Genomic DNA, 13019 nt, shown 5'->3' with positions numbered 1-13019 from the left:
GCAAGCCTACAGTAAGTAGGAGCTTTAATCCTGTCTCATGTTTTCTCATCTTCCCTCTATTTGTAACCATCTGGTTACATATGTTTCATTGTAGGTGTGGCCTCAGGTACATGTTGGGAATAGGCAGGGGAAAACAATAAGGAAATTGGATTCAGAATTCTCTGCCTTATATTGCCTCCCATAGTTATCACTGTCTCCTAGTTAGAAAACCAAGTCAGAAGCAGCTTCAGATGGATTTTTATTTCTTCTTAAAAAAAATAAATAAATGAATACATTGGCTTGAATGTCCTTCCCCCTCTCTTACTCTCCCCCTTCAAAAGAAGCAACACTGTGAAAATCCTTAAGATGGAGAGGCAGAGAGTTGGTCACCAGGACCCACACTGGAGAGAAAAGACGCTCCACACACGAGGGGTCAGAGAAGGGCTCTGTGGGTCAGTGTGGCTTGTAAAACCTTGGCCGCTGCGTGGGGGGGGGGAACCGTCTTGAGCGGGGGCTGGACGTTTCCAGCTCTCCCCAGAGCCCTCACAGTTCAGTCTTTACCTTGTGCATCAAATCCTTCTGGTCAATCTTGTCTAGGTCCTGGTACCAGCGGTTGAAAGCCAGCAGGGCCACATTCTTGGCAGCCACTGCCGTCACCTCCACGGAGCTGGCCGCCCACTCTAGGGCGTTGAGAAGGAAGAGCTGGTCGTGCAGCACGAACCGTGGGAGGGGGCTGCGGGGGCCGTGGACGGGGTGGGCCTGCCACTCGGCTATCTGCACTGAGTAGTAGGAGCGAAAGAGGGTCTTCAGCTGGGAGCGAAGGAGGGGCTGGGGGGACCGGACTCGCCAGACGGCGGCCTCCTGAGGCTGCTTCCGCCGGAAGCTGGCTGAGACGTTGACGGGACACATGTTGTCCAGGGCGCAGAAGAAGCTGGGGAAGTCTGTGGTGAGGATGCTGGCAAAGGGGAAAAGCTTAGGGTCGGGGAAGCCGAAGTAGGAGGAGTTGAGGTAGCCATGGACCAAGGAGATGACGGTGGGCTGGAAGGAGCCCTGGACGACATCGATGGGCGGGTCGAAGCCTTCAAAGGTGATGGTACTGCTGTTGTCCAGGTGCAGGGGGGTGGCGATGACCACTATGTCGTAGTAGTCAGAGCCTGTGCCCACCTCATTCTCATACTTGACATGGTACAAGGGTCTCCCCTCTAGAAGGAGAGGGAAGAGGGCACAAAAGCCCGCTTCTTTCTCAGCTTCTCCCCACTTACTTGCCATCTGGGGCCCTGCACTGAGGGGATGAGACCCTCAATGGGTGCAGCTGGGCTTTCCAGCTGCTGGGTCCCAGTCTTTCTGTGCTGGTGTGGCTGCAGGGCGAGCCCTGGACTGGAGTCAGGAACCCCGAGCGCTTTCTCTGGCTCTGCCTCTGACTAGCTGGGGGAACGTGGGCAAGGCTGTGGCTCAAAGTCCTCAGTGGTCAAAGGAATGGGACTAGATCAATGCACATCTCTGCTTTCTGGCTCTGACCTTTGCATCGGGGCAACAGTGCCCTCTGGTGTCACTCGGCAGTGCTGGGAACCACTCCCCAGCAGGTCATAAACCAGGGCTTTAGGGACAGAGGAGGTGGAAGTGTTCACTGTTTAGGAATGGAGTGGACACGGCCCCTGCTCTGTCTACTCACCCGTTTGCTGCAGGGTCACAGTGGTGACCGTGGCGTGGATCACGTTGGCCTTGGTGAGCTTCAGCAGACCGGAACAAACCAGCTTATTGCCTCCCTCCACAGACCACAGGCTGCCTTGGGCCCCGGCTAGTGACATGGCTCCTGGGCAAAGGGGGAGGGAGGGCGACCAGTGGGCGCTCAGAACCACTGCGCGGTGGGCTGGAGAGTCCAGCACCATCCTACCGGGGCCTCTCTCCCAGGCCAAGACTCCTCCCAGCCCTGGGCACCGAGAGACGACACACACAAATAACTGCAACAAAATTCACAATGTTGTGAAGTAAAAACATTAGGCTCAGTGCAAGAGCCACGATAAAAGACCACAGATTGTATGATTCTGCTTACACAGACTGCCCAGATGGGCAAATCCATAGCAACACAGAGTAGATTCATGGTTGCCTAGGGCTGGAAGGCTGGGGGATGTTGGGGAACTGATGGCTACAGGTATGGGGTTTCTTTTGGGGCAGTGAAAATATTCTAAAATTGATTGTGGTGATGGAGGCACAACTCTGTGAATATACTGAAAGCCACTGAATCCTACACTTTAAATGGGTGAACTGTGTGGTATGTGAATTATATCTTGAAGGATACATACAAGATACCGGCAGAGTGAGCAGGGTAGTCTCGCTGAGGTGAAACTAGGCAGGACCTGAAGGGTGGGAAGGAGCTAGCAGTGCCAAGAGCCAGAGGAACAGTATCCTGGGCATATGGGAGGTGCTTGTTAATTATAAACCTTTTCATTCATTTATTCAGCAAAAATGGGCCGAGTGCCTATGATGGTCGGCACTATTGTAAAGATACATCAGTCAACGAAGGAGACAGAGGTTCCCATTGGAAAGCCTGCCTTCTAGTGGGAGGAGATCAAGTAAGTCGGATCAAGCAGTCTGCTAGAAGATGATACCTGCAGGGCAGGAGGGGCAGGGGCAGCTTCAATGAAAAGGCAAAGAGTGAGAGTTTACCATGATTGTGTCTCAGGGAAGAATGCTCCACGCAGAGGGCTGCCCACACAAAAACCTCAAGGTGTGAGTGCGCCTGGGACGTTGGAGACATGGCAGGGAGGCCAGAGTGGCTGGTTTGGGGTGAGGGAGTGGTGAGGTGGTGAGGCCTAGACCATGTAGGGCCCTGCAGGCCACTAGAAGGACTTTGGGTTTTCCCTGAAGGAAAGTAGGAGCCATTACAGTTTTACATGCAGGCCTGTCAGGATCTGTCTTTTGTTTTAAAAGGATCATCTGGCTGATGCATTGAGCTTGGGGGGCCAGGGGGTGGGGGACATGGTAGGAGAGTTGCAGTAATGCTGCTGAGGGATGTTGGTGGCTTAGACCAAGGACAAGGCGGTAGTAGGAAGCAGTCAGATTCTGGGTATACGTGGAAGGTAAAGCAGTGGGATTTCCTGACATATGACGTAAAGGATATGAGAGAAAGAAATGATTCAAGGTTTTGGCTGGAGCAAGGGAAAGGAGTAATTACCAGCCAAGCTGGGCAGACGCTGGGAGGGGCAGGCTCGAGGGGAAAGATCAGAAGCTCAGGTTTGGATGTGCTGAGTCTGAGACGCCCATTAGCCCTTCCAGTGCAGACACAAGGGTGGCAGCTGACACATAAGCCTGCACTTTTTTTTTTTTTTTTTTTTTTTTTTTTTTGCGGTACGCGGGCCTCTCACTGTTGTGGCCTCTCCTGCCGCGGAGCACAGGCTCCGGACGCGCAGGCTCAGCGGCCATGGCTCACGGGCCCAGCCGCTCCGCGGCATGTGGGATCTTCCCGGACTGGGACACGAACCCGCGTCCCCTGCATCGGCAGGCGGACTCTCAACCACTGTGCCACCAGGGAAGCCCAAGCCTGCACTTTTGGAGAGAGGTCTGGGCTGGAGGTCATATTTGGGAGTCAGGTGGGTGGAATTTAAAGCCTTGAAACTGGCTGAGCCCACCAAGGGAGACTAAGTAGTTGAGAGCAGAAGAGGACAAAGGACCGAGCCTGGGCCTTCCATGTTAAGAGGGGGAGAGGAGAAGGACACAGCCAAGCAGGCCAGTGAGTGCCCGTGTAGCTCCTCAGCCTTGAATGCCCCTCTCTGCCCCTCCACCACCCCAGCAAAATCCTACAGCATCTTTCAAGGCCCAGAATGGTCATCATGCCTTGGGGAAGACATGCCCTGATGACTCTTGGGCAGATTTGTGGCCTGTGCTGGAGGATGGTGGGTGGTACATGTGCCCACCTGCCCCAGTAATGAGCTGGGAAGATGCGGTGCTCTAACAGATAAATACCCAGGGGCCCAGAGGCCTCAACGGGACAGCCCCTGAAACCGATCCAAACAGGAGTGGTAGAAATACACAGGACCTGAGAGCTGAGCCTCCCTTTCACCGTCTGTGAAGTGGGATGAATACCATCTCCCGACAGCTTGGAGGATAGATGCCAGAATCAGAGGGGGCAGTGTTGGTTAGGCAACTGTACTGAGCCGGGTAAATGTGAGGTTATTACAGGGAGGGCCAGGGAAGGGCAGGTGGGCAGGCCGAGGGCTGGAGGCTCACCGGCAAAGGCAGGCATCGCTGCTGACTGGCCGTAGCTGGCCCGCAGGACAGCGGAGACGACATCATCGATAAAGCGCTGTGTGACGCCCACCTGGAGCAGGGACTCGGCCACGGAGCGCTGGGTCATGTTGACAAAGGCGGATTCCCCCAGCGAGTAGAGCAGTTCCTCCACACCCGAGAAGGCATAACCGTGAGCCTGGTACTTATAGATCCTGGGAGACAAGTGGAGCCAGAGCCCTTGTGCAGAAAGGCCTTTCAGCTGACCACCTGCTGCTGGGTCACTGCACCTGGGGGGGCCCAGCAGGGACCCGCCCCTCCTCTCCATGCAGTGGGTGGGAGAGGAGGCTGGTTATGGGACCTCTGGCCTATTCGCTGGTTGTGGTCGGCCTGTCTTACTTAGAGGGACAGCCCAGAGGGAAGGGCAAATACTCTGGAATCCCACCAGACCTGGCTTCACATCGTGGCTCTGCTGAATGACAAACATGTCACCTCTCAAGCTACTCCCTGCCCGAGGTCACAGTCCTCACTCAGCTGGGACTGCCAAGCAGTGGGCTATGCCCGCCCCCACTGACACATCCCCTCTCCAGCAATGTCGGCTCTGCCCGAAGTGGCTTCTAGGACTGCATCGGACCCGATGGCAACTGCCTTATGTCAAAGCTGTCTGGCTCGGTCCAGCAGGCCTCCCACTCACCCCCTCGATAATGGCTTGTTCTCCCACAACTCCCCCAATCTCAGGGGCTGGCATTTGCCTGGAACAATCTGCTGATGGACTTTTGGACGGCTGGCCTTTGAAAAGTTGCCTCTGCTTGGGCTGCTCTGTAAACGTGTTGAGTTTGGTTATGGACATGACACCCAGGTGGGGGTGTCCACAAAGCAGTTAGAAACTGATTAATTAGTGGGTCTGCAACTTAAGGGGAAACTGGGGGCCGACAGGTAGAGGCTGTCTCCCACAAAAGGGAGAACTTGGCCCTGGGGGTTTAGATGAAATTGACAAGGGAGAAAAATATAAGAAAGAGGAAAGAGGAGTGAAGACATGACTTTGGGGACACCCGGAGAATATAAGGAAAAAGTGCCGTGAAAAGCATAGTTACAGGAGTGGGAAGGGCAGAGAAGTGCCAGCAACCAGGAAGGAGGCCTAGAGACGACGACTGAGAGTCAGATGCTACAGCCTCTGCATCTGGGCCAGGAAACGGAGAACCTTCAGGAAGGACTGTGGGGAAGAGCTGGGTACCAGCCTGGTGAGTGAGTGGATTACGAGAGGTGGACAGGGTGACAACAGACCACTTGTCCTCGTTATTTGGAGTCGATGGGGAGGGGTCCAGGACCCAAGGAGGAGACAGGTGGTAAAGAAAGCTGTTTGTTCATGGTGGGACTGGGGGACAGAAGAGTTTGTAAATGGTGGCCCACAGGCTGCTTGTGGCTGACAGATGTTTCATTTGCCTTATAAGATGAATTGGTTGTGCACACTGAAAAACTGGGAGATGTCACATGTAACTGGATTTCCAGCTTCTTCTGAAACACTGGAAGATGGCATTCCCCCATGGCCACCAGTGGCTCGAGCAGAGAGCGGCCGCCCCTTCAGAGGGGGGCCTGGCTCTTCAGAGCCCCTCACTCCCTAGCCTTCCCTTCCACCCAACTGCTTCACTTATTCACACCCCAGGTGGGCCCTTGAAGGTGGCCGAGTTTGCAACCCATGCTTTTATTTACCAGTTTAGCTGAGGGAAAGAGGATGCCAGTGTGACAACGTGAGAGACCAACTACCGCTGCACTAAGCAAGCACCTTGCCGACGCCGGGCGTGCTCGGAGCCTGGGCAGAATTCTCACACCCAGCAAGTACCTTTTCCTTTTGGACAGTGTACAGTCACGTTGGTTCCTTCGGCACCTCTATTCCTCTCTCCTCCTAGAATGCCCTCCCCACGCCCCACCCAGCCCTACCTCATGAACTTCTCCATGACCTCCTCCACCCACATCTGCAGTCTCAGGAAGCTGATGCCGTAGTGCCACCAGAGGCGCAAAAGGTTCAGCAGGTACCAGTCAGTCTCCTCCAGCACAAAGTCCTCCCCGTTGAAGATGGCACTCCTCCCTCCCACTTCGCGCCGGTGCCGCAGCCCTGAGGAGACAAGGAGGAGGCCCTCAGGTCCCCTTCGGAGGACCCCCCGCCCCGGGGGAACCTAGCAATTCCTGAAGCTTAAATTCAGGGGCCGTCCTGAAGGATGCACGTGGATCGGCTCCATTAAAGGGAATATGAACACTATGGTTTGTGCATCTGTGCTGCTTGTTTAAGAACAGTATACAATACACTGGGGAGATATCTGGCCTGGCTAGTCAACAAAGAAATGAAAATTAAACTAATGTACCATTTTATATTTTTTTCCAACAGGGATCCACTTAGCCACGAGTGAGGGAAATTCAGATATCATCCTGGACCGTCCGGGGCTGACAGCCAACAGGGCCTGCTCTGAGATGGCAGCCCTGGGCACCAAGGCCACATGGAAGGAATCACAGCTCCTGGCAACTGCCTGCACTCTACAACTTAACAGAGCACTGGGTCTTCGTATCTCACTTCACCTTCTCACAGCCTCGGGAGAGGCAGAACAGGTGTTAGCACCCCCAGGTAAAGATGTGGAAAGTGAGGCTGAGCGATTATAGGACCTGCCCTAAGTTATGGGTTTTTATTTCTTTCCCTCCTATTCCTGTCCCAAAGCCACGAAGTTCCCCTACCCAGAGGCAACCAGTAAGTATATTCCTTCAGCATCCTTCTAGAGATATTTTGTGCAAACACCTATAAATGTGTACATATCTCTGAGTTATCCCTCCCCTCACCCCCACATACTATATACACTGGTCTGCACCTTATTGACATATGTATCTTGGAGACTGTTCTATACGTGGGCCTACAGGACTTCCTCACTCTGGCTGCTGAACAGTCGGCTGTGTACTTAAACAATACTTTGTTTAATCTCAGATCCCAGTAGGTGGGCAGGTGGGATATTTTCAACTTTTTGCTATTACAGTGCTGTAATGAACAACCTTGTGTGCCTGCCACTCTGAACATCTGCGGGTATACCTACAGGATCACTTCTGAGAAATGGAATTTCTGCATCCAACCGTATATGGTTTTTTTTTAAACTTAATTTATTTTTGGCTGAGTTGGGTCTTTGTTGCTGTGCGTGGGCCTTCTCTAGTTGAGGCGCGTGGGCTTTTCTCTAGTTGCAGCAAGTGGAGGCTACTCTTCGTTGCGGTGTGCAGGCTTCTCATTGCGGTGGCTTCTCTTGTGGCGGAGCACGGGCTCTAGGCACGCAGGCTTCAGTAGTTGTGGCTCGTGTGCTCTAGAGCGCAGGCTCAGTAGTTGTGGCACACGGGCTTAGTTGCTCCACGGCATGTGGGATCTTCCTGGACCAGGGATCGAACCCGTGTCCCCTGCATTGGTAGGTAGATTCTTAACCACTGTGCCACCAGGGAAGCCCCATATTTGTGGTTTTGATAGATGCTGCTGGGGTTGAATCTCAGTTCTCTCACTTATTAGCTGCAGGGACTTAGCCGAGGTGTATATGCTTTCTGAGCCTCAGTTTCTTTGGGAGGAGATACACCACCCATCTTGCAGGCTGGTAGGGAGGACTGGAGGTAATGCCTATGTATCACCTAGAAGGATGCCAGGTACTTGGCAAGCACACACCATGTGGAAGCAATTATGATTATGATTATTGAGAAGCAGCATATTGAAAGGGAAAGAAACTGGCCTGGGGGGGAGGTCAAACCTGAGTTCTAATTCCGGCTTTGCAACTAACTCACTGTGTAACCTCAGGCAAGTTCCTTCCCCTCTCTGGTCTCAGCTGCTCCATCTGTAAAACGAGGAGATTGAGCTATATGACCTTCCGGCCTTGACCATCAGGGTAATCTGGGAAGGGCCCAATGGCTGCCGCCAGCCCCAGGACGGCGCACTCACCCAGCTGCTTGACGAAGCCCTGCATGTGGAGGCTCAGGGAGTGGAAGGAGGCAGCGCCGCTCTCGTAGTGCTGCTTGTTGACCGAGATGGTGGCCAGGCGGCCGCCCACGGTGCCCTTCTCAAACACGTCGATCTGCACCCGGGGGCCGAAGTGCTGTTGGAGGAAATGGGCCACGGCAGAGCCCCCAATTCCGGCTCCAACCACGGCTGTCAGCAGGCCCGGGAGGCAGGCGTGGGGAGAGACAGAGCATGGGCGTGAGACTGCGGGTCACGCCTTCTCAGCCTCCTGGGCCGGTGGTTCCCAGGTATTTGCATCTCATAGGCTTTTAACATCTCAAAAAGGAAATCTGCAGACTCGTTCTTAGTAAAGCTATTAATAAACAGCAAAGGTCAACCTGAACACTGCCACCTACTATAATTATTTTATAAAGATAAAGACAAGTTAGCAGCAAAGGAACAGGAAAGAATCTCAAAATTCAGGATGCTTATTTTAAAAATGTAAGTTTAGTTTTATAGACTCTTTACATTGTCCCTAGTTTTATTTCACTGCGAATTGGTGAAAACCTGGTCACCGACAGGCACATTAGGTTAGATTTGTACTTGGAATCCACTCCTTAATCCAGGGGTTGGCAAACTACAGTCCGAGGCCCAAATCTAGGCAGATGCGTGTTTTTGCAAGCTAAAGTTTTATTGGAATGCAGCCTTGCCCTTTCTTTAGCTTATTGGCTATGGCTCTTTCATGCCAGGCAGAGTTGAGTATAGTTGGAACAGACTGTAAGCACAGCCTAAATTATTTACTCTCTGGCCCTTTACTGAAGAAGTCAGCCAACCCTTGGTCTATTGCAACCTCCCAACTGACACCTAAGTCATTCCACATCTGTGTTTGCCGAGCCTGGAATTCACCCTGTGACGGGTCACTCATCACCGTATAGGACATCTATTCTGGTTTGGACTCTTGTTATGAAGTTTCAGCTCACTGATGTCTTTTTGGGTCTTACCCACTGTCTTTATTACGCCTCCTGCCTTCCTGTTAGTTGCAGACTTGGTTCATATACCATCAATAGTCTCATCCAAGTCACTGAGAAAAGCGTTTCATTGGACAGGGCTCTGAGGTGCTGCTAGGAACCACTGACCAAACAGACAGTAACCATTACATAGCACTGAGAGGACAGCTACTGAAATGGATGGCCATGCTGCCCACAATTTTTGCCCACCACATATCCAAGACACAGCTTTCCTCTCATCTGACAGTCTTGTAACCTACTCAAAAAGAGAATGAGATAAAGCTGGTGTGATTTGTGCTTACTAGACCCATGTTGGACCCTAAGACCACAGGCTCCTGTCTAGAAGGCAAAAATACAAGGTTCTTTATGATCTGGGCTCCATTTACTTATTCCATTGCCTGCCTCACCCTTGCAACACTCCACCTTCTTGTCTGTCTTGACTTCTTTTGCTGTGGAGCATGGGACTTTGCTCTCTCATGCCTGTGCCTTTGCCCTCACTGCTTCCTTTGTCAGAAATGCTGTCACCCTTTGCCTCACTGACCTCTGTGGCCCTTATATGTACTTTTTAGCTGGCTTACCTGACCCGCCTAAGACAAGTGTCCCTCCTGCATAGTCCCACAGCACTCTTCTTACCCTGGCCTAGTCCATGGCACACTATACTCAAATGATCTGTTAAGGTCTGAGGGCAGGTCCCTATGTCCCCAGATCCTGGCAGGCAGTAGAGCTCACTATTTGTTGCATCTTGAAAGAACAAACTATTTCCTTCTTCTCAGTGTTTACAAAGCCACTTCCAAGAATGCCCTTAACCTTTTAAACCAATGTGCTCCCTACCACTTCCATTTTTGACCAAGCCCCAAATTACCCTTTTTTTCCCCCCCAGAGAAACTGCTATCACAAGGCCTGGAAGCTGCCCAAGGACTACAGGGAAGCAGAAGACCTCACCTCATTGAGAGTCAGCTTATTCAACACCCACAAACTGACACCCACTCTCTGGTCTATGGTAAGATGTGCTGGACATAGGATGAATCTAACAGGGAGAGCTCCTGTCCCCCTGAGCATAGGCGGGGAGAGGGCGGACAGACTCATGCACTATTAGCAATGACAACGTGTGACCAAGTGCAACAGCAGGATTCCAGAGAATCCTGGGGAAGCAATGAATTCTGCCTGAGGGTGTGGGCCCCAGGCTTCACAGGGAAGCAATGACCCTGGAGGACAATAGGCTTTGCCAGTGAGCAGAAACACATTCTCTGCAGAGAGAACAGCATGAGCAGGTCACATGTGGAACTATGGGGGAGTTTAAAGGGTCCAATGTGGGCTCCCCTGGTGGCGCCGTGGTTAAGAATCCGCCTGCCAATGCAGGGGACACAGGTTCGAGCCCTGGTCCAGGAAGATCCCACATGCCACGGAGCAACTAAGCCTGTGCGCCACAATACTGAGCCTGTGCTCTAGAGCCCGTGTGCCACAACTACTGAAGCCCACGAGCCACAACTACTGAAGCCCACGCGCCTAGAGCCTGTGCTCCGCAACAAGAGAAGCCACCGCAATGAGAAGCCCGCGCACCACAACGAAGAGTAGCCCCCGCTCGCCGCAACTAGAGAAAGCCCGCGCACAGCAAGGAAGACCCAACACAGCCAAAAATAAATAAATTAAATAAATAAATTAAAAGAAAAAGGGTCCAGTGCCACACCGAGGTGTTCAGATTTTATCATGCAGCAGCCTGAGGGTTAAGCCATCTTAACAGGAAGCTCCTCGTTCCCATTGTGGGTAAAGTCCAAACCACAAAGGACAGACAGAGGCTCTTGTCAGAGGGCTGAGGAAAATCAGGAAAGCTACAGGGCAGCATGGCACTGCCAGGTATCCTGCCTTGATGATGCCTGGGGTGAGGTGGGTAGGGCTGGCTGGAATGAGGAAGGCAGCAAGTTCTGCGTTGCCAGAAATGGTAGAGCTGTGAGGAGGCCCTGCCCCTTCTTCACTGGTCAGTGGGAAATGCCCTGCTCTGCTGCCCTTTCCCAAGAGATGGGGGAGGCCCTGCATCTCAAGACATTGCCTGCCTAATTCTTCCCCATCCTTCAAACCCTGGCTCCAAATCCACCTCCTCCATTAGGCCTTCTCTGGCCACTCCAGCCCTCAGGATCCTCTTTCCTCTGAAAACCCTAAATGTTCAGTCCCAAACTGATTTCTGTCACGCTTCAGCCTGTCTTAACCCTTTATGGCCTGAGCTGTGGTTTGGTAATCCAAACCTTAGCACTGCACTGGCCCTATTAGGTCCGTGGTGCTCCCATGGGGCATCCCTCCCTGCCACCTAGAGCGCAAAGAGGGCAGCCTAGTGGATTAGGGACTCCTCCTTCACACCAGAAGCCCAGCATCTCTGCCTGTGGGAATTTTATATACGAGGGACTTGAAAACCTTTGATTCATGTAGAGTTAAAATGACAAATGTTAAGAGGAAAAAAGTGTAAACAAATATGGAATTCTAGTCAATTATATACATGATGAAGTATTTAGCAAAATGTCATGATGTCTGCAATTTATTTTGAAATGCATTAAAATGTAAGATGGATTAATGCACATGTGATAGGTATGTGATAAAGCAAATATAGTAGCAGTTTCTTAACGGCAGAATCTAGGTGCTGGGTATACAGGTGATCACTGTACAATTCTTTCAACTTTGGTCTATGTTTGAAAATTTCAAAAGAAAGCAAATAAGTAAGAAGACTGCTGTTAAAAATTCCCCACTTCGTCATTCAGCAAATCTATCCCCAGAGGACTTACCATGGGTTCTGTCTCCCCTAGAACTGCCTCCTACCCTCCATGAGGTTTTGGCTTAGGTGTTACTTCTAGGAAGCCCTCCCAGAGCCCACAAAGACTGGGGTGAAGTGCCCCTCCTCTGTATTCACAGTGCTTTCTCAGCCCTAGCACTAACTTCCTTGTATTGTGCAGTCTCTTCTCCTCCACACAGGAACTGTGGAGCACTGTGCCCGCTACACAGACGACCCTCAATAAACCTGTGTGAATGACGTCAACCAGAGAGGCCAGAATCTCTGTCCTGGGGGCACCTGGCAAAGAGCCAGACCCACGGCAGATGCTCAGTGCCCCTGGACCTTCCGGTAAGATCGGTGACCAGTCCTGCCCCAAGCCTCTTTTCCGCCCCAGGTAGCCCTGGACACAAGCCCACGCCATCAGCACCTTGCCTACTGCGGTCCCCTTCCTCGCCCAGTCGCAGTGCCTCGGCTCTTCTCCACCCAGCTCCTCTTCCGAGGACCCCTCCCTCGCCCAGCTGCCTTCCCCTTCCCCTTCCCCCATCCAGAGGCTCCCGGCTCACAACCCTTTTCCCTCGCAGCCCTCCCCAGATCAGCACCCCACCCGGTCCTTCCCGCACCGATTTTGCTGGGCCGAGCATCGCCTGTAGCGGCGGCAGCGAGGAGGGCGGCCAGCGCGGCGAAGAGCCGGGCAGCGCGGGCCATGGCGGGCAGCGACTGGAGCAGCACGCCGGAGCTCCGGCAGCCGCGGGTTTGCGCTGGGCTCCCCGCCCCCGGCCCGGCGCCTCACTGGCTGTTCCGCCTTCCAGCCTCGCTGGTCGCAGCCTCTCATTGGACAAGCAGCCTTCCCTTTCCGGCAGGAGGCCCTCATTAGCCGCATCTCTCTGGGGGCAGGCTCTGTCATTGGCAGCTTCTCCGTCCCGCCTCCTGGATGCGGTTTCCTCATTGGCTGGCTCGTCCTGCTCCGGCGCAGGTGTTCGCGCTTCGAGTGCTCAGCTTCAGGACCAGGGCCCAGCTCCGGGGGATTGACGGTAGGGAAAGAATTGAAGCTTTGACGATCTCGGTTCAAATCCAACCTCAGAGTGTTAGTGGCTCTGTAGCGGGC

General features: G+C 53.0%; 1 protein-coding gene across 1 annotated transcript; it reads right to left on the bottom strand.

Annotated features, from left to right (window-relative positions):
* Positions 1-221: 221 nt before the first annotated feature.
* PCYOX1L (prenylcysteine oxidase 1 like) lies at positions 222-12686 on the bottom strand. The gene is made up of 6 exons (XM_081233979.1): positions 12535-12686; positions 8153-8359; positions 6142-6316; positions 4207-4418; positions 1652-1792; positions 222-1181 (listed from the first exon to the last, which is right to left on the bottom strand). The coding sequence occupies exons 1-6, from the start codon at positions 12617-12619 to the stop codon at positions 523-525; spliced, it is 1479 nt and encodes a 492-aa protein (XP_081090105.1). The 5' UTR covers positions 12620-12686; the 3' UTR covers positions 222-522.
* Positions 12687-13019: the final 333 nt, after the last annotated feature.

The sequence above is a fragment of the Mesoplodon bidens genome, assembly GCF_964165515.1.
Source record: "Mesoplodon bidens genome assembly, chromosome: 4".
NCBI lineage: Eukaryota > Metazoa > Chordata > Mammalia > Artiodactyla > Ziphiidae > Mesoplodon > Mesoplodon bidens.
Note: the sequence above shows the minus strand (reverse complement) of the source record. Positions and strands in the feature narration are given on the sequence as shown.